Genomic DNA, 21,821 nt, shown 5'->3' on the forward strand with positions numbered 1-21,821 from the left:
GGCGGTCCAGGGGAGATATTTGGAGACATTTTACCCCAAAACCGGCCACTAATCAGATTAATGGGCTCGTCCGTGGAGCTTGTGAGATAGGTTAGGATTGTTAGGTTAGAGTAAGTTATGATGTCATGACCTTGGGGACGTCATGATGATGCCAGGTTCATTGACCTTACTGACGTTTTCACTAACCAAAGTACTGATTGAAAAAAATTCAAATCGTCTGCACTCTGTCTGAAACCCCGTTGCCCTCACTACTCGTGTATTTTAATAGAATTTTCTGAATATTTTCCTGACAGCTTGAGAAGTATAAAATATAGATGTATGGAAAAGCTGTCAACGATATAATTGTGTAACCGGAACCGGATTGATTAAAAATTAAAAATAATATTTTAAATAAAATTTAAACACAGTGAAAGAAAAACTTAAGATTCCACAAAAACGTTGCAGCACAAAACGTAAACAGCAGGTTAGAAAACATGACAACTACAGAATTAATGTGGAAAGCGGCATGGGACCCTGAGAGGTAATGGAACGTAGCCTTCTGCGAAGAAAGAAACGTAGAGGCTAATTGCCCTTGGAAACACATATTTATTTGAAGAAAAAGGAAACAAATCAAAACTCAAAACAGAAATATCTTTACAAACGCAAATTAAAAGGTTGTTAAGCATGCCTGCAGACATGCTCATTTCGTTAAAAGAAATTTAATCTCTTAATTTGAATTGAAAGAAAATTATCCAATGATACATGATGATAAAAATGAGGGCTAATCCCAATCTACAACAGTGTAGAAATAAGGCCAAACACAGAGGTACAGAAAATTTGCATCACTATCTAAAACACTTCAGATAATGTGCATAGACTTTCCGTACTTATGTAAGGTGACACAGAAATACTGGGAGGCAACCCCGAGGTATAATTATAAGTTACAAAGTTAAGAAAAAGGTTATTGCCTCCGAAACAAATAGTACATGATCTTAGCTGAAAAACAAAGTCATTTCGACAAATTTAGTGGTGAACGTGAAAATCGAGGATAAACTCCTGCGTAAGAAAAAATAAATAATCACATTTGAATGAAGTTATAAACCGAAATAAACATAGAAACAGTGCTTACCCTGAGACTGGGTTTCCCACGAGGGGACCAAGTGGGGAACACGTCCGCTCACTAAGATGGTCAAGATCAAAGACACAGATCTTACCTCGCTCCGACAGAAAGAGCGGGGTAAGATCGAGAAACAGGGAATTGTGCAACCGCCAGAGAGAACCAATCATAATATAGAATTTACCTCCGACATTCACATTCACTAATTATATTAATTCTGATTTTCTCCAATCAAAAGTCTCTTCGTTCTTGCTGACACAGTGATAATAATTGTTCGTAAAAAGTCTTCGTTTACGCAACAGGAAACTCTCTTCCAGAACTGCGCGTGTAGGTACACATGCCGTTTCAAAAATTTTGACAACAAAAGAACAAAAATATTAAAATTCGCAGATAAATGATAATTTAGATACAACCTGTAAATAACAGTCTCAAAAGCACAATTATTCCATGTCCAAAAGTTCAAACCGAACAAAATATTATACAATAGAAACATAATTTTTAAAACAATAAAATCATAATGTTCAATCAATTCCAACTGCTGTCTTTATACTTTCACAAATTGTGATAGAACAAAAGAAAGTATTTCATGACATGTTAGAATCACCCCCTTTTTTAGGATATGTGGAAGAGTTGGTACACAACACCACAGATATTCCACCTGTAGAAAATTCATGGAATCTGGACAAGGATGAGCAGCACTACGCAGTGTTTAAAGTGTTAACAATGTCCGCATGTGCATCCTCTTCCTGTGTTTGTCCACTACATGTAGTAAGACTCTTAGTGAGTTTCCTAAAAGTGTTGAAGGTTGAAAAGCGCCATATAGGATCCTTTTTTATTCCCTACAAACTCTACTATGAGTGAAACAATTGAAGTTCATCCGAATGTTCAGAGGTCCCACTAAGTCACGGCAACTTCGTTATACAAATTTCAAACATTTTCATCGCTTTTTCTGTTTTCCGTTTTTTTTAAATAATCATGATTGTTCAGTTCAAGCACCCTCAGTAATAGTAGGAACTGAACATAGCTTCGAGTTACTATAACTGTTGACTGTAAAGCTAGAGGAAGTAAAGGAACATTAAGAGCTTTGACAGTGCAGTGCATCTTTGTGTACTTTGATATGTTGGAAAAATCCGCAACATAAATATTAGTCATTTTATGTAATAATAACAGTGTAGTAAAAAGAGGGGGAGAATATTTTAATGCTACTCCACAGACGATCAAATCTCCGAAGTCTGAAGACAACAATACCAACGCCAATATTATCGCCCCTTCCTTCCAGTGACACTTTTCCAGTTTCAGACCATTATGTTATGTGAATGTAAAACTTCGAATGTCACCGATAAATCATTAATATCATCTAAAGTACTTGAATTTTCTTTATGCGATTATACAGTATTGTTACAATGACTTGTGGGTATACATATGTTGAATTTAGTGGGGATTGACTCGTCCATTGAGCAGTGAAGGAAGTTAACAAATTTTTAGAAACTAAAATATACTGCTATTTTGTGTACTTCTTCTCTTGTATTAGAGATGTCACAGAGTAATGATTATTGGTACATACTGCATTAATAAGTACACGAGACAAATACCCTGTAGACGATTTATAGTGATTGCTTTTATGGTTGATTTGCCTGATGAAATAATTCTAATCGAGCAAATTTTTGGAGCCTTTTTGAAACAATTTTTGGTTCATATTTAATTATTATCTCAGTAATTAGTAATAAAATCAAGAATATTCTGCTACAGTGCATGTGTGCGTATTTTCTCAGTATGTGATAGAGATTTTCTTCTGCAAAACTTTGTAATTCCCGAAGAGCAAACAATAGATTTTGAGAAAAGTGAGGCTGAAGTTTGAGTAAGAACTTGCCAACGATTTTAAGACATTCCGGGACAAAAGACATCTTCCACCTCTTCAATACTTCTCTTTTCTTGTCTTCTTATTCTGCCTTAATTGGTTGAATTCAGCTGCCCTGTCGGCATAAGGTATGCTTTCTCGGTCGATTTCTCCATCACTATTTCTGACATTCATAACCTCCTGCCACAGCTGGAGTTGTATCTTGCTCAGTAATTTCATCAGAAATAACTTTTTCACATGCCTCTTTCTTCCCAGATGATGTATGATGGTTCTCACGGATTTTACCCTTAGAAGATAAATAACACAATCACAATGTACCGGTAAACGGAAGATATGACATGTAAACATAAAAATTAAGGAGATCGCTAAAGTAGACTTACGCTAGCCCATGTGCCTAAAAGAATAACAAACTTTGCCCCTCTCAGTTACACGTAGTAGAACACGAAATATAGCTGAAAAGAAAGAGGGCGTGGCATTACAAGACGTAGATGTACCCACGGTTACATTAAAATATCCATAAAAATCCCAAAAAATATTCCTAAGAACAACGTATTTTATATTGCCGTAATCGGGAAAAGGAGAATGTTTTGAGCCTAAAAACAAAAATATCACACTACTTGGTTCTCTTAAGGTATATTCAGTAAATTGTATATACAATTTGAAAGAAAAAAGAAAGATATGAATAATCTTGACTTTTTAAATTCGAAAGTGGGCTACAATTATCATTTGTTTCTCCGAGGCATCATAATGCCTACCTACATATTTATTTAAAGTGTGGCACAAAATCTACATGTATACAATTGAATATATTACAATATCAAGAAAACAATTTCCATCCACTCTAACAATGCTTCTGATGGTATATCAGCATATCGGGTTAAGCAATGCAGGAGAACCATACCTTGGTCCGGTTTATTCCAGTGCAGATTGTCCTCGAGTGCTTGCAGTAGATCCCGAAGTTGTCCGCACAGTTTCTGAAGAATATTGTTTGATGTTTTCAGTTTCTTAGATAAGTAAGAGTCTGATGCAGTCTGAATAAACAACTTACAGTATTCACATACTGTACATTATTACTGATATTCTTGACACGGATTTTAGAGATAAAATATTCTCTTAATTCTGTTATGTTCGGCGGGAACGGAAATATCATATTTTTCAGCCAGATCCCCGGTATAAATATCTTGAATGTATTTCTGCGACCAGCCATTGCTCATTCCTCGATGGTTTGTGTTGTGTTCTCCTGACGATCAGGACCCTCGATGACAAGTAGTTCCACGGGCTGTAAAGAGAACCACACCACACTACATTACATACGTCACATCACACATATATATATGTATGTATATATATATATATATATTGACATAAATCTCTCTCATGAGTGGGGTTCATCCGAAAATTTTTGTAACGTGAGGCGACAAAATGTGTGACAGAAGTGTAACCATAGCAACCGTGGCAGGCAGTGATGTCCAGTATGTATGGCCAGACAACGTTACCTAGCAACCGTGCAGGTTGTGATGCAAGACAAGGATTGATGGCCAGTCAATGTTATCTACAAATCCCCTGTGGGTGGGGGTGGTAGAATAACACCGCGGTATCCCCTGCCTGTCGTAAGAGGCGACTAAATGGGCCCCAGGGGCTCTGAATTTTGGAGCGCGGGTTAGCGACCACGGGGCGCTTAGCTGAGACCTGGTATTGCTTCCACTTACTTGTGCCAGGCTCTTCACATTCATCTATCCTATCCGACCTCCCTTTGTCAACTCTTGTTCTTTTCCGACCCCGACGGTATTAGAGCACTCGAGGCCTAGGGTGACTTCCATTTTCACGCGCTTCGTGGCCCTTGTCTTTCTTTTACCGATACCTCCATTTTTCGAAGCGTCGGATCCCTTCCGTTTTTTCTCTCTGATTAGTCTTATATAGAGGATGGTTGCTCAGTTGTACTTCCTCTTAAAACAATAATAATCATCATTACCACTATTACCCAGCAATCGTGCAGGCTGTGATGTAAGGTACCTGTATGTATGGTTGGCCAGACAAACTTACCTAGTAACCGTGCGGGCTGTGATGTAAGGTACGGATAGATGGCCCGATAATGTTACCTAGCAACCGTGCAGGCTGTGATGTAAGGAAAGGATTGATGGCCAGACAATGTTACCTGGCAACCGTGTGGGCTGTGATGTAAGGTATGAATGGATGGCCAGACAACGTTACCTAGCAACCGTGCACGTTGTGATATAAGGCATAGATTGATGGCCAGACAATGTAACCTAACAAAGTGTGGGCTGTGATGTAAGGTATGGATAGATGAAAAGACAATGTTACCTAGCAACTATGCAGGCTGTGATGTAAGGTATGGATGGATGGTCAGACAATGTTACCTAGCAACTGTGCTGGCTGTGATGTAAGGTATGGATGGGTGGTCAGACAATGTTACCTAGCAACTGTGCAGGCTGTGATGTAAAGTATGGATGGATGGTCAGACAATGTTACCTAGTGAACGTACAGGCTTTGATGTAAAGTATGGATGGATGGCCAGACAATGCCACTAGCAGTCGTGCAGGCTGCGATGTAACGTATGGATGGATGTCCAGACAATGTTACCTAGTGAACGTACAGGCTTTGATGTAAGGTATGGATAAATGGCCAGACAATGTTACCTAGCAGCCGTGCAGGCTGTGATGTAAGGTATGGATGGATGGCGAGACAATGTTACCTAACGTACTGTACCGTACCCAGGGGTAATGACCCTCTAGGACGATGTCTCCATTCCTGTTTAAACATCCGACTAACTCAGGCTTGGGCAGAGAGGTGGGTTGGTTGTAGATAGGCGAGTCTAATTATAAATAAATGACAGGAAAATGGAGGTATAACTCGAATGAGAGGAGGTATAACTCGAACGAGAAGGGGTAGGATAAGTTTATTCATAAAATAACCCCGAATTATACTAACGTAAAGTGAAAATCAAATAATAAAAATGATAATAACATTATCTCAAAAATGAAATTGAAAAGAAATGGACATTAAAACGTTAATTACTCAAATAATTAAATGCAAAAGGTAAGTTCAAACACAACATTAAATACTTGTGAACTTCAAATGACTTCTCAAGATTGTCCATAGTTCATGTTCATAATAGTATACGTATGCGTATAAATATACGTACTCGATTCGCATGGAGTAGCACGATGTTAAGTATCACAATGATACGGATTTAAATTCCGGAGAGTCGTCGCAAAAGTTAACATAAAAGGAAAATTAAGACGCAATGGAACATGATATGAATTATGAAAAATACTAGTGGCTTTTCCCTACGCTATATTTACAATGAACACAATATAAGCAAAGTATCTCGAATATTTACATCGGATTAGGACAGGGAAATATTACATACTACACTGACTCGACGTGAAACGCGGTTCACCAAAAGGATCTAGTGAGAACTAGATTGACCACCAACATTCAATCAGCACTCGGTCTGTTCCTCGTTAAACAACAAGACAACATATCAAAAGATCATGAAATAGCACAAAACACCATCCTATAAGAGAAAACATATATTATCCTTTATTAAACAAGTGGAAAGCAATGGGCAACATTGAGTTCTTCTGCTGCATTTGCGCACCCAAAAGCTCGTTCATCCGTCGCATATTTCCTGCTGTGCTGTGGGCTGAAAAGAAATGTTAGAACTCAATACTGCACTGAGGCTTGGTTACTGTTCGACAAGACTGTATCACGGAAATAACATCTCATTAACGCTGTCTATGTAAACACGGCTCATAAGTAAACCTGTAAGGCGATCTCATATTTCCTCAACTGCACGGAAACTCACATACAATCGTGCTTCTTACTAGCATGCTATAATAATTTATCACACACATCAGACTCACTGGCCTGATATCAATTTCCCGTCAATTCTGATTCTCAGTATTCTCTCAGAATACAATTGCAGGGCTATACTCACTGCACATCATTCTTATAACGTCATCAGGCATGCAATCTGCCTGCATAATCAACTTCATAGATCAGCATGCATTAAATCCTCTTATATTTCTTACAATCTCATCAGCCTTTTTCATTATAAATCCAGGTTCGATTCCCATACAAATCATTGTTCGAAACAGTTTCCAACCTACATTGTAAGACTCCTTTCTCATTCAACGTTGCGATACAGCTCCACACGTGTCAGCTCCTGAAATAACATGCGTCATGCATTCTGTTACTAACTTCCTAAATGACAAAAATTGAATTTACTCTCAACGCAGCAAGTGTTTAACTCGGAAAGGGGATGATCTTGTCAATCTAATCCTCCTCTCTCTAACACACAAGAATATCGGAATAATATTAAGCTAATTAACATGCATAATGCCACAAAAACAAAATAAATCCTAACAACTCCCACAATATCCCATCCAACTAATCGTAAATAAAAATAAAAATATAGAAATCATGCATTCCCCTTCTATCCGTATTTACAGCATCACAAATGTAAAATAAACACATGCCGTCAGGCAAAAATTACGTTAAAGAAAAATCCCTACACTAAACTTCACTAGTATTTTAAACATAATTCATATAACATGCCATTTAATTTAAAAACATATGTCTTATCTTTGACGACTCTCTGGACATTGGCAACGGCTCACATCCTTGCCATGGTGATTCCCTTACTCCATGTTCTTCACTGCTTTAACACATGGAAACACTCTTCTTTCTTCTATGGGCGGTGCCATCTTCTTGATGAAAGTTCCTGTACACTGCAACACAGAACACTTCAGGTGAATGCCTCTTCACCGCTCTATTTGCACGTGCCGAAAAAACCCTTCTTAGCTGTGAACTAAGCCAACATTACTCTGGCAAAACAAACACACGTAAAATTAATATCACTTAGGGTTTTATACAGTTATTTAGAACGGCTCGCGGTTCTGTTCGAAAGTTCTTCGCAAAACGCGACCGACACAAAAATGCAATCCAGCTGAGCGTCTCTTCTTCACTTTCCAGTCTGCGGCTGATATAACCGTCTATTACACTGGAGTAACATTTTGCGCCATAATGAAATCGGCAATTTAGCACTACACCAGTTAGCAAACTTCACGACTAAAATCATTGTTTCTCGATCGTAAAGACCATACACTGTTATGTATCTATCCACGTGGCAACATTCACGCACAAGTATCAGAGCAGTCCAGAACAACGTTCACTCCCGGCGATTCACATAATCAGAGTGACACTCCCAAAACTTGGGACGCTTGAGAAGTTTGGCTAACGCCGTTGTAGCTATGGGATTCCCGCATGTTTAAAGAAGCAACCAATCAGCGTGCTTGCTATTCACAATAACTTTTATATTAATTAAAATCAACATAAAACACACTCCAGATGATATAAAAATGACTCAGATTATTTCTATAGCGTATTCCTTATTATTATACACTTTCCAACTTGTGGAAGTCCGTCAACTAACAGAACTGATTCCTCTATAGCAATATCTTCTTCATGCAAAAGTCCAGGTTGGTCAACCTGGGATTTTAATTCCGCGCGATCCAGACTCCATATTGGCCACACCCACGCGTTCTAATTGGTTGAATGTTCCTCTTGGCCAACGTCTTCTACACGTGCCGAGATGTGCTAACTTCTGGTAACGCTAAGCCTTTCCCACGGTCCTGAGGAAGCATCGTGCAATATTCAGCGACTTTATGTCTCCACGAACTTCCGGTCTCAGCTATCCTGCGATCTACTACTTTTACCATGCCTGACTTTTATTTATTTCAATAAAATTATTCAATATGGCAAGTATAAATCTGAGTGTCTCTTATGGGCCGTCAGGATATGGCTCAGTACGTGCAGGCTGTGACGTAATGTATGTATGGACGGGCAGACAATGTTACGTAACAACCGTGCAGGCTGTGACGTAATGTATGTATGGACGGGCAGACAATGTTACCTAGCAACCGTGCAGATTGTGATGTAAGGCAAGGACTGATGGTCAGACAATGTTACCTAGCAACCGTGCAGACTGTGATGTAAAGTAATGTGTGATGGCCAGACAAGTGATGTAAGGTATGGATAGGTGGAAAGACAATGTTACCTAGCAACCATGCAGGCTGTGATGTAAGGTATGCATAGATGGCCAGACAATGTTACTTAGCAAACGTGTAGGCTGTGATATAAGGTATGTATAGATGGCCAGGCAACGTTACGTAGCAACCGTGCAGGTTGTGATGTAAAGTATAGATATATGACCAGATAATGTTACCTAGCAACCGTGGAGGCTGTGATGTAAGGTATGATGGGTGACAAGACAATGTTACCTAGCAACCGTACAGGTTGTGATGTATAGTTTGATGGCCAGACAAGTGATGTAAGGTATGGATAGATTGAAAGACAGTGTTACCTATCAACCATGCAGGCTATGATGTAAGGAATGCATAGATGACCAGACAATATTACCTAGCAGCCGTGCAGATTGTGATGTAAGGAATAGATTGATGGTCAGAAAATGTTACCTAGCAACCGTACAGGCTGTGATGTAAGGTATGAATGGATGGCCAGACAATGTTACCTAGCAAACGTGCAGATTGTGATGAAAGGCACAGATTGATGGTCAGACAATGTTACCTAGCAACCGTACAGGCTGTGATGTAAGAAATGCATAGATGGCCAGACAATGTTATCTAGCAACCGCACAGGCTGTCTTATCGCCGGTGGACATTTGAATTACCATACGTTTATGGATGGCCATGGCCGGGAGACATATTTATAATCAATAAATTTTCGCAAAGGGAAAAGTGGTTTCTTTATTTCCCACTTTTCAGGAGCCGGCATTTGATGGGCATGTGTACTGCCCTGTGTGGGGGAATGTATTCACTATTGTGCATTCGTTCATTTGCCCGCAGGTCCTTGCTGAGGTTTATTTACTCCTGTAATACGACTTCGTGAGTTTGCACGTGCCTGATTATGGCGCAGCAAGAAACAAACCACGGCGAAGGGGTTATGGAGTTTGCATTCCCCTATTTGAATAAATATTTTGAATCAATTGGTCCTAAAAATAATGAGAACAAGGGTGCGAAATGTAAACTTTCTTTGGGAGCGATCATTTTGAATTATAAGGAATCATGTTTAGCCTCACTACGTGATTATAACATCTTAATGTCTCTAGGCTATGTTAAAAAGTATCAGTCATTTCCCTACAGTCTGTCGTTCTTTCAATAAAACGTACCGGTAATATTAATTCTACTGATCACTTGTTAAAAGTTTTGTAGCCCAATTTTAATAGGGAGAATTTCTCGGGCCTGTCGTATGAGGAGACTAAAAGGGCCCCAGGGGATCTTAAAATGAGAGGGTGGGTTTGTGTCCACGGGTCCCTGAGCTGAGTCCTCGCATTGCTTCCAATTACTTGTGCAAGGCTCCTCAATTTCATTTATCCTATCCGACCTCCCTTGGTCAACTCTTGTTCTTTCTAGACCCCGACGGTATTAGAGCACTTCAGGCCTAAGGAGTCTTTCATTTTCGCGGCCTTCGTGGCCTTTGTCTTCCTTTGGCCAATATCTTCGTTACTCGAAGTGTCGAATCCCTTCCACTTTTTCTCTCTGATTACTGTTATACAGAGAATGGTTGACCAGTAGTACTCTTGAAACAAAAATCACCACTACAATCACCACTACGATAACTGTAATTCAACCCAATTGCTTTCATTTTATAATCAATCAGTCACTACTGATCTGCATTGAAGGCGGGCGCCCAGGTGTTGTTTTCCTAGCCTTTTCTTAAATGATTTCAATGAGATTGGTAATTTATTGAACATCTCCCTTGGTAAGTTATTCCAATCCCTAACTCCCCTTCCTATAACAATATTTGCCCCAATTTGTCCGCTCGAATTCCTACTTTATCTTCATATTGTGATCTTTCATACTTTTAAAGACAGCCACTCAATTTTTTTCACCTACTAATGCCATTCCACGCCATCTTTCCACTGACAGCTCAGATCATACCACTTAGTCGAGCAGCTCGTCTCCTTTCTCCCAAATCTTCCCAGCCCAAACTTTGCAACGTTTTTTAAAGCTACTCTTCTGTCCGAAATTACCCGAAACAAATCGAGTTACTTTTCTTTGTTTTTTTCCAGTTCTTGAATCGAGTAATCCTGATGAGGGTCCCATACACTGGAAGCATTCTCTATTTGGAGTCTGACCAGAGACTTATATGCCCTCTCCTTTACACCCTTACTACAACCCCTAAACAACCTCATGACCATGTGCAGAGATCTGTACCAGTTATTTACAATCATGTATATATGATTACCCCAATGAGGATCTTTTCATACATGTATTTACCTATGTATTTACAATTATTCCCATAAGAAACTTTCACGTACTAATTAAAATTGAGAGGTCTTTTCCTAATTGTGAAACCCACTACAAGACTTTTAACCCCGTTTATCATCATACCATAGCCTACTGTCCATCTCACAACATTGTCGAGGTCATTTTGCAGTTGCTCACAATCTTGCAACTTATTGATTACTCTGTACAGATACGAAGAAAGCCTTATCTCTGATTCCAATTCTTTACTCATATCATGTATATATAAATCAGAAAACATAAAGGTCCAATAATACGGCCTTGAGGAATTCCCCTATTATTTATTACAGGGTCAAATAAAGCTTCGCCTACTCTAATTCTCTGAGTTCTATTTTCTAGAAATATATCCACCCAGTCAGTCACTAATTTTTATAGTTAAATTGCACTCATTTTGGCCAGTAGTCTCTAATGATCTACCTTATGAAATGCCTTAGAAAGGTCAATCGCGATACAGTCCATTTGACCTCTTGAATCCAATATATATTCTATATCTTGCTGGAATCCTACAAGTCGAGCTTCACTGGAACAAACTTCCCTAAACCCCAACTGCCTTCTAATGAACGAGTTATAAATAAGCAATTCAGATATGGTACTACATTCCAACACATTGACTTTAGTATATCCCCAGAAATCTTATCAATCCCAGCTGCTTTTCTAGTTTTCAACTGTTGTACCTTATTGTTGTTATCCTAGGTACATGTTAATACCGTACTTATTCAACCTCCTCAAACTGGACATTATTCTTGAAATAATCAATCTTTACATACTGCTGACTGAATACTTCTGCCTTTGAAGGTCCTCGCATACACACTCCCCTTGTTCGTTAATGGTCCGTAGAATGGCCTACTTGGAACCAGTTTCTACATTAAAACACCTTTACATACCCTTCGATTTTTCTCCAAAATTTGTATGACTGATAATTACGTTTGCCTTCTTTGCTAGATTCAATTTCGTAGTAGGCTAAGTACCTTCACTTTCTGCTTACTTCCACAGCCATTTCTAACTCTGTTTCCTTCCAACCTGCACACCCTTTTTAGTCACTTTAGTCTCTGCTATAATAAAGTGGGTCTTTGTCATTCCTTACCACATTTAAAGGCAAAAACCTGTATTCATATTCCGCAACAATTGCTTTAAACCCATCCCAAAGTCCGTTTACATTTTTATTTATCGTTTTGCACCTATCATAGTTAATTCTTGAACACTCCCCCATGCCTGCTTTATCAGCAGTATGGTACCGCCTAATAGTCCTACTTTTAAGACCTTCCTTTCTATCACATTTATTTTTAACTACGATGAAAACAGCTTCGTGATCACTAATACCATCTATTACTTCGGTTTCCCTATAGAGCTCATCTGGTTTTACCAGCACCACGTCCAGTATATTCATTCGTCTAGTTGGTTCCATCACATTCTGAATCAGCTCTCCTTCCCATATTAACTTATTTGCCATTTGTTGTCATCCTTCCTGTCGTTCGCATTACCTTAACAATTGACATTTCGCTAATTGAGATCACCCGCTACAATCACGTTCCTTTCCACATCCTTTCCCACATAGCTGATAATCTTATCAAACAAATCCGAATCAGCGCCAGGGCTACCCCTTCCCGGCCTGTACACTCCAAAGAAATCAAGTTGCCTGTTTTCTTTAGAGATGAGCCTTACACCTAGAATTTCATGTTTGTCACTTTAACTTTTTCGCAGCTACAAATTCTTCTTTAACCAGAATGAATACTCCCCCTCCTACCATTCCTATCCTATCTCTACAATACACATTCCAGTTCTGTTGAGTAATTTCTACATCCACGATATCATTTCTCAGCCTTGATTCGACTCCTACTGAAATATCTGGTAAATGTATATCTATTAAATCTTAATTCTATTCCTTTCTTTACAATACGTCTGCAGTTCAACAGTAATATGTTTGTGTCTTCCCTACTTGACTTCCAGGTCCCTGTACCCTGATCACCGCTCCGTAGACCACACCGTTTCCCCGAATACCTCCATGAAGCCCCTCTAAACAAATGTTCTAACTTATACGTACCCCTGTGGTTTAAGTGAAGGCCATCTGCGCGCAGATCCCTACCTCCTACCCACCCATTAGTATCTAGAAATCTCACTCCCATTTTCCCACATACTTACTCCATAGTCAAATTTAAATCCCCAATTACCTTTCAGTCACTATCCCTCCTACACAGTATTCCACTGATAACCATGTCCGCTTCGTTGAACTTCAACCGTGCTGCATTTATTAAATCCCACACATCTTCAAGTACAGTATGTTGGTACTTATACCTGCCTACCTTACGTTGTTCATATCAATGTGAAGCAATACCACTTTTTCCTTTCCCTCCTTCTTATCTTTTACTTTCCTCAACATCTGCGTTAAGCTAATTCCTGGATAACACTCGACCTTAGTTCCCTTTCCTCCATACACTTTACCCACATGTCCAGCAATGGGGCCCCCATGATCAGAACCTCAGGTCTACCCACCTCACTTGATCCCCTTCCCTTCCTGGTCAGCCCTATCTTTCATGATGGCTGCAGAATCTACCTCCTCCTGCCTTTTTCTCCCTCCCATGACCCTGTTTAAACTTTCTTCTCCTATCCGCTACTCCATATTGTCCTTTCCTACCGTCCCCTTTCCTCCTGCTTCCACTCTTCTCAGCGACAGTCCCCGTTCCTCATATTTCTACTGTTGTTTTACGTGTAGTGACTCGTACCCATTTCTCACATACACCTGTCCTGAATTCTGATCCTGAATAGAGTCCTTAGTCTGCAATGTCCTTCCCCTCAAAACATAAGACTACTTGTCTTCTACAATTACCCCCTTTCCTTCCCATCTCTCTTTTACCCGTACTGTATCCTGTACATTGTTTGAGGGAGGCCTACCTTCCTTCCTGTCTTCTGAGAGAATCCTAATTATCTTTCTCAAACTCTCCAACTCCTCCGTCATACTCTTCACTGCCTGCAGACATCCTCAGTTCTTACACTTGCGCTCCTTAGCCATTCTTTACGGAATGATGAAAAGATAGGGGGAAACTTTTTCTGTGCAAAAAAATGAATTGAAAGAAATATTGTCTAGGATACTACACAAATATCACACGACAATAAGATCATTAATATACTTATACACTACAATACTACTTAGTCGCGCTATTTATTTATTCTACAACACCATAACAGGACGAAAACTACCGTTAGTTACTAAATACTGAAAGGAATGCACAAGATTTTCACAATTCTAAACTGTTAGATAAGCCTATCCTAATTACATCATCATTCTAGAAAGAGATTTTCTAGATATACTAGTTACTAGGGATACTTCTACTACACAAATATTTCATAATGATGGAATAATCAGGCTAATTTATAATAAGATACTACAATACACGACAATAATGTTTAAACTACGTTCAGATGAATTCTAATTACAATAGGTTATTACTAACCACAAACAGAAATGAAATTCGCAAGGACTATTCAAGGATTACCAACAAAGTTAGATGCGTAGACAGATTGTTATTAATACTATTTTTTCCTACTATACTCTAATAGAAATAGCCCGCCTGGTGGCCATGATCGTTAAGGCGCTGAAGTCTAAAACGGTCTAACACCGAGGTTAGCCGGTTCGAGTCCCGTTGGTCGAAAAAATTTTCACCATCAGAATGTTGGCCGGCAGGGTAGGGGAGGTGGTGGTATACAATTTCTAATCACTAGATTGCGTGCCAAAAGCCTGGATTAAATTCCAAACCTCTCCGCAGTGCTCATATGGAGTGAGGGCATATGACGCTGTTGATGGTGATTCGTCCGTCGGATGGGGACGTTAAGCCTTGAGCAGACCCCTTGGTGCTATTCGACAGGAGTAGGCTATGTGCCGGCACCGGGTTTCACCCTCTCCCTACTATCATATATCACGTCATTCATTTCATCTCTCATTAACTCCTCTGATGAGGTTGACGTCAGGAAGGGCATCCGGTCATAAAAAACCGCCACGACAAATTCATCTCACCTCATACCCGACCCCGTAGGGAAACGGGACAAGGGTTGGACAAACAACAACACTCTAATAGAAATGAAAACTGCCTAGGCAAGATACAATTCAATATACCGTATCTACACTAAAATTCTCAACTCAAATGTGGTTATGTGTTTTTACACATGGTTATTTTCCCTACTCCGCAGGACGAGAATAAAAGTGTCCTTAAATGCTGAAAAATGAGAGGTTATCTACAATAATTTCTCAAAAAATCCTGACAAATCTACTTTCCCAACACTGTATATTTTTATGGTTCTCTAGTTTCCTGTAATGTCTTCCTTCGTCAACTTATAAAGGAAGTAGTATTGGACAGTTCCTAACTCTCTGTAGTTCAGTTGGCAGCGCAGTTTGGTCGTGTAGCTATGGCTTTGCACTCGCGAGATGGTAGTTTCATTGAAAACTTTCAAAATAATTTCCTATTTTTATACCAGACATGGCTGTTCGGTCGCTTCCTTCCCATGGTAGCCTTGTCCTATCCCGTCTTCGCCAAAATAAGTCTCGGTGTGGGGTAAATTTGATAACAGAATAATACGAGTTCACTTCTACTTCACGTAATGACTTTGAAATATCAACACAACAGTCCAGTTCACAGAGAATTCACATTGCTGGACGTGCTTGTGTGTACATACGCCGAGTGATATGCCAATAAGAACTACTGTAAACAGAAACGGGCGATCCTTTGGGGACATAGTGAAACTAGACACACACTGAATATCGTGGGTGACTAACTTCACTTCATTGAGTGTTCGTTTTGTATTGTTCACGAATGTAGAGCATTTTGCAAAAAGAAACTATTTCCCACTGCCAAAATCAATTGATCGATTGATCGTAAATATTTCTTCCGGTCATAGCTATCCATCAACGTCTGCTAATTTCAGATGACAACCAGCCATAATACATAGCTTGCACGGTTGCTAGGTAACACTGTCTGCCCATCCACTTCCTTCGTGATGTCCAGGCCGTACTGTAACGAGCGCGGGAAAGCAATCAGCTGATCGTTAGGGGGGAAGTTTAGCACATGAGTTAATAGAGTTAAACATAGATTTTCGCAGTTTTACTGACATTTTTAACGATGGCCGCGTGTTCACTCAGATATATGTGAGAATGAGTCGTCATCGACTGCATTATTAAGTGGAAAGTCGTTAATTAGTGAAGAAAACTTAGTGTGAGCGTGTATTTATGTGAAGAAGATCGTTCTTCAGCGTTTTAATTTTGTAGTTTATTTGTGTACAGTTATATTTATAGTGTAAAATTGAGTTAGTGCATTCTGTGTTTTATTACTAACCACGAATTGTATATACTTGAATTAAGATGGTCAGTGAGGGAAATCACCATGCCTAAGAGTTGCTGTGTGCCTGGCTGCAAAGCCAATTATAAACAAGGAGAGTACACTCCGGTATTAGTGTTTCCTTCTGATGAAGAACGAGTTAAGTTATGCAAGAAGGCTATTCCCAGGGGGAATTTAATAGTTAATCACAACACAGTTGTGTGTATTAAGCACTTTCCTGAAAATCGCATCCTGGGAGAAATAAGAGTGTCCCGTCCAGATGGTGAGTTAATTTTTTTATTATGTCATAAACATGGGTAACATTAGGTAGGCCCTATATTTTTTTGTAATCAGACCTACGGATTATCTGAATTCGGTGTATTTGAAAATGCAAGTCTTATTTATGAGTAACGCCGATCTCGATAGCTTCAGTCGCTTAAAAACTGCGGCCAGTATCCAGTATTTGGAAGACAGTGGATTCGAACCCCACTGTCGGCAGCCCTGAAGATGGTTTTCCGTGGTTTCCCATTTTCACGCCAGTCAAATGCTGGGACTCTACCTTAATTAAGACCACGGCCGCTTCCTTCCCATTCCTAGACCTTTCCTGTCCCATCCTCACCGTAAGATAATAATAATAATAATTATAATAATAATGATAATAATAATAATAAATTATGAGTATCAAACAGCAGTGTGATTTATGTAAATCTTATCTTCTGACAGATTCAGATCTTATTTATGAATTACCTCCAGAAGTAAGATATCTGAATTTCCTAAATCGAGGGGGCCTAAAGTATCTATCAGACATGTCAATAGAACTTGGAATTGAGGTGTACAAAGTATTTTGTGTGTTAGTGTCAGATACATATAAGATGGTATTTCTAAATTCAGACGATCCTAAGCGTGTCACAAAATCCCTGGCTTTGGAGTCAATGCAGTTGGCAGATTCCCTAGTCATTTGTGACTGCGGGAAGAAATTGGAAGACCTGGCCGGACAGTGTAGGCCTATATATATTTGGGTGAAATTTTTTAAAATAACTTTTCCAAAATTCACACCGACTTGTGTATTCAACAAAGTGCTTCAAAGAGAGCAGACCTACTTCATACCGGTGTAACTTCCTGTAAGACGTCGAGGAAAGCTGCAGTGTTCATGGAGTGGAAACAGTGAGGTACAGAAATAATTTATATTTGTAATAAATAGTAATGGTAATTGGCTGCATGTTTTCTGTCAGTGTGTATGATGTGAATGTTCCAGTTGACCAGAAAATGGATAAAATCGCAAGAATATATCTCAAAGTGTTAGGCTGTACTCACGCAAACGAACGTATATACGGGAGAAATAGAACGTTACGGAGAAGGATATGCATTGTATGTCAGAATTAACAAATATTTGAGGATTTATTTTGGTTTTTATAAGGTGTAAACAGTTCTTTAAGCAATTTAAACGAGTGTGTTATTCAAGCGGAGCGTATGTGTATGGCCTTCAAGTCCCCCCCAAAACGTGACGTCATCAGAGGTACAGTACGGCCTGGACATTACGAAGGCAGTGGCCCATTCATCTATATCTTAAATCACTACTCGCACCGTCACTATGGTTACACTTCCGTCACACATTATGTCCCATCAAGTTACACACATTTTCGATTGCCCAGGCGTATGACATATTTATGTCAAAACAAATAAATTATTCATTATGTAATTCCTGACATTCTCAGGGTTGCCCTATATAATAGACTAAAAACTGGCTTTATTTTACGAAACTGTACATACTTCATGTTATGTCAAAGTGCCAGTGTAATATCCCTAGAAGAACCGAAATATTTGTACGCTATGAGTGCTGATCACTATAACACTCCCCAATTTAATTTTTAACATCAACATGTCACATAACCAGAAAGATGTTTAGGAGGCCTTCCTAGCCCCTCTGAAAGTCAAACGGGAAGCGTACTTACTGGCGTATCCCGATACGAAACATCTCTGTCATCTGTTGTGGTAAGTTTGCTGATGGATGTGTCATGTCACGACTGAGAGCTGCTGTAAGGGTGTTCATCATATGCAGGAGACACGTCTCGTCGGGGTACCGTTGTTTTCTGGCCATTAGGAAGACAAACATGTGCGCAGTCAAGATTTAATTCCTTGAGAGGAACTTCTTTAAGTAATGGATCGTACTCGAAGCTCAGACATGCCGTTTCCTTAACACTAGATATAGTGTTGTCAGCGATGTTGGTAAGGAGTGTCCATAGTAGGATCTCCGCTGATGTTAAAACATGCGTTCTTGACGCGTCGCGTTTGCAAAGATCGATCTGAGTGTAAAGCATCTTGCAATACAGTTTCCCCCTTAGTCATAGGTAAGTCTCTATTCCTCAGTACAAGTGTCACCGTTTTCCGAACAACACAATTGCATCTCTCAACTTGTCCATTACCTTGAGCAGTGTATGGTGATGTGTGACTGGTGGATATTCCGTGAGCAGTCTGGGAAATCTTCAGTTCTTTTGACATGAAAGACGAGCCTCGATCATAATGAATGTACGCAGGAGTTCCGAACATGCCCAACAGATTGCGCAAATGCTTTAATACAGTCACGAGAGATATTCCAGGATATGGCAATTCGAAAGGAATCCTTGAATATTCCTCCACCACGACCAAAAGATAGCGATTTCTAGATGCAGACGGTAATCGTCCTTTGAGTCAATATTTAAACTTTCGGAGGGTGAAGTGGTTTCATGAATTTACCAGTGTGCTTTAAAGTAGTTCCATTTCAACTCAGCACACGTGGAGAAAGATGCTGTTATCTGTATTATGTCATCTGTGGAATACGGCATGCTTTTGGAACGAACCGAATGGCACTAAAGTGTTACACCTGGATGACATAGAATCTTGATAGTGCATCTATTACTATACTCTCCTCTCCAGGGCGATATATGATATCACACTTGTAAGAAGACAATTCCAGTCTCCTACTGTGAATCTTTTAATTTTTAACTTTGTGGCCATTAACTCCAAACATAAAGATAAGCGACTTCTGGTTAGTTTATCGACGTGAAATGACGACCTAGCAGGTAATTCCTCAATTTCTGCAGCGCTTGTACTATCGCATTTGCCTCTTCCCAGTGACGGGGTGACGTTGCTCAGTCTTTGAAAGACTTCAGTAAAAAGAATGCTACAACTCTTCCCATTTGAGAAAACATTGCACCTGTTGCATCAGTTTCAACTGTGAACTGAACTTCTTCATCTATGGAGTTCACTTCAGAGTTCGGGATGTCCTACTTTAGATAATTGAAAGCTTTAATAGCAGACGTCTACAATGGAAGAGTAGAGCAATTTGTTATGGGTTTTATCTTGTCAGAGAAGTAATTTGTAATAATGAGCAGACATATCCATCGCTGGCCAGAGTGAGGCCACGTTACCTTGGATGGGGGAGTTTAAGCAGAGGACGGAGACGTTCAAGATTCAGTTTGATAGTCTTCTCGGTAACAAATTCATGGTAGTCCTAGAAAATTTACATTTTGTTTCATTTTAAGGTCGGTCTATATTTGGAAGCCACTTCAAGTTTTCATCACGCTCAGCGTTATTTCACAAACTGTAACATCATCGAAATCTATATCACGAAACTCATTTCGAACTATTTCGTTCGAAGCAAGCGACTTGGTTTATTATTCCAAAAGGGGTCCTGCGGAACTGCTAAAGCTTTACACAGTTGCAATTCAGCTTGCGAGGTGAAAGGACGTGGTGTGCTGAGCGAGTAAATAGTGTAGGAGTGTGCTACCATGGGAGTTTCAATAGATCAATACAGATGTACTATAGGCAGATGGCAGGGCAGGTGGAAAGTGAAATCAACTTAAATGGTGAAAAATAGCTTAAACATCGCGCAAGTGGTATTTTCATTGGTTGTGGTGATGGTGCTACTAGTGATCGGTGGAGTGGAGCTAAATCCAGGCCCTGGGCTGTCATGGGAAGATATTGAGAAGCTCAAGGAGGTCATGCAAGAATGCAAAGCGGAGAAGACCAAGGAATGTTAATGGAACAAAAAAATGAATTTAGGGATTTGAAGACCTTCATACAAATATAACTTAAGCATATCAAAGGGAGCGTACTGCAGAACAAGAATGAGATAGATGAAATGAGGAAGGAAGTCCTGGATATAGAAGAAAGGCTAAAGAACCTCGAAGAAAAGGAAAGGACGCGAGTGAAGGAAGATAGGGAGAGAAACATAATAATATACGGGCTGGAAGAAACAGAAAAAGGTACCGGTAACGTTAATGGTAGTGGTAGTGGTGATTATTGTTTTAAGAGGAAGTACAACTAGGCAACAATCCTTAACCTTAATGATATGTTTGAATACTTTCCTTAATCATGGAGAAGTTGAAGATCGAGTGTAATGAGAGTGATATCGATAGTGCCTTCAGATTAGGGAGGAATATAGGAAGAATACCAGAGAAAGTATGTATGGTATCTAGTTTGAAGGCCAGAAAAAATGTGGAAAGTGCGAAAAGCTTGAAAGGCACAAAAATATGGATTGAAAAAGTATTGGATCAAGGAGAAATGGAAAATATGCGAACATTACGTTTTCATCAAGGGAAGGTGTGGCATTCGGGTCTAAAAATATTTATCCGTGGAAGCAGACTTGTAACGGTGGGCGATTCATGGAGTAGGACATGGACTGCTAGTCAGCTACGCGAGCTGGAGCACTGCCCTGATGTGTCAGCTATATGGAAGGCCGGCAGACTAGTGAGTGACAACTGTAGATCCGAGTCAGCAGCTGTGTGTGACAATCAACGAAACACGGACAGTGAACTGGATGACGCGGCGCTCGAAACCAGACATCACCAACCCAGGAAATCAACACAAGAAGAAGAGGGGGTCCTTAGAAAACTCCGGGAAAAAATAAAAGAAACGTAAGCCAGTGTTAAATTTGAAAGATATTTGGGCCAAAAAAGTGTTGACAGGGTCCGAGGAAGCCAGGGGGTTAGAAGAGGGAATAGCTCCCCTAGTAGATCCGTTATATAGTTGAATAAAGCACGAATGACGAGAAGTAAGGCCCTGGCGACAGCAGATATACCCACGAATAAGTAGCTAGACTGGGTCGTGGGATTAACAAATATTGAGGGTATACTGAGCAAACTAGGAAATGGAGTTAGAGATCTAATGCGAGATAGTGAGTTTATTGCGATGGTGGAGACTTGGTTACCGGGGGGCTACAATGTACAAATACC

The 21,821-nt window shown here is 39.7% G+C and overlaps 1 protein-coding gene across 1 annotated transcript in view; it reads right to left on the reverse strand.

Annotated features, from left to right (window-relative positions):
- Window positions 1-3,111: 3,111 nt before the first annotated feature.
- LOC136875843 (sodium-coupled monocarboxylate transporter 1-like) overlaps window positions 3,112-21,821 on the reverse strand; it is a 138,532-nt gene continuing 119,822 nt past the window's right edge. Inside the window, exon 15 of the mRNA XM_068228212.1 lies at window positions 3,112-3,240. Coding sequence (XP_068084313.1) covers window positions 3,112-3,240 — 129 coding nt within the window. The remainder of the gene's footprint in view (window positions 3,241-21,821) is intronic.

Source organism: Anabrus simplex, chromosome 6, assembly GCF_040414725.1.
Source record: "Anabrus simplex isolate iqAnaSimp1 chromosome 6, ASM4041472v1, whole genome shotgun sequence".
In the NCBI taxonomy this organism is placed as follows: Eukaryota; Metazoa; Arthropoda; class Insecta; order Orthoptera; family Tettigoniidae; genus Anabrus; species Anabrus simplex.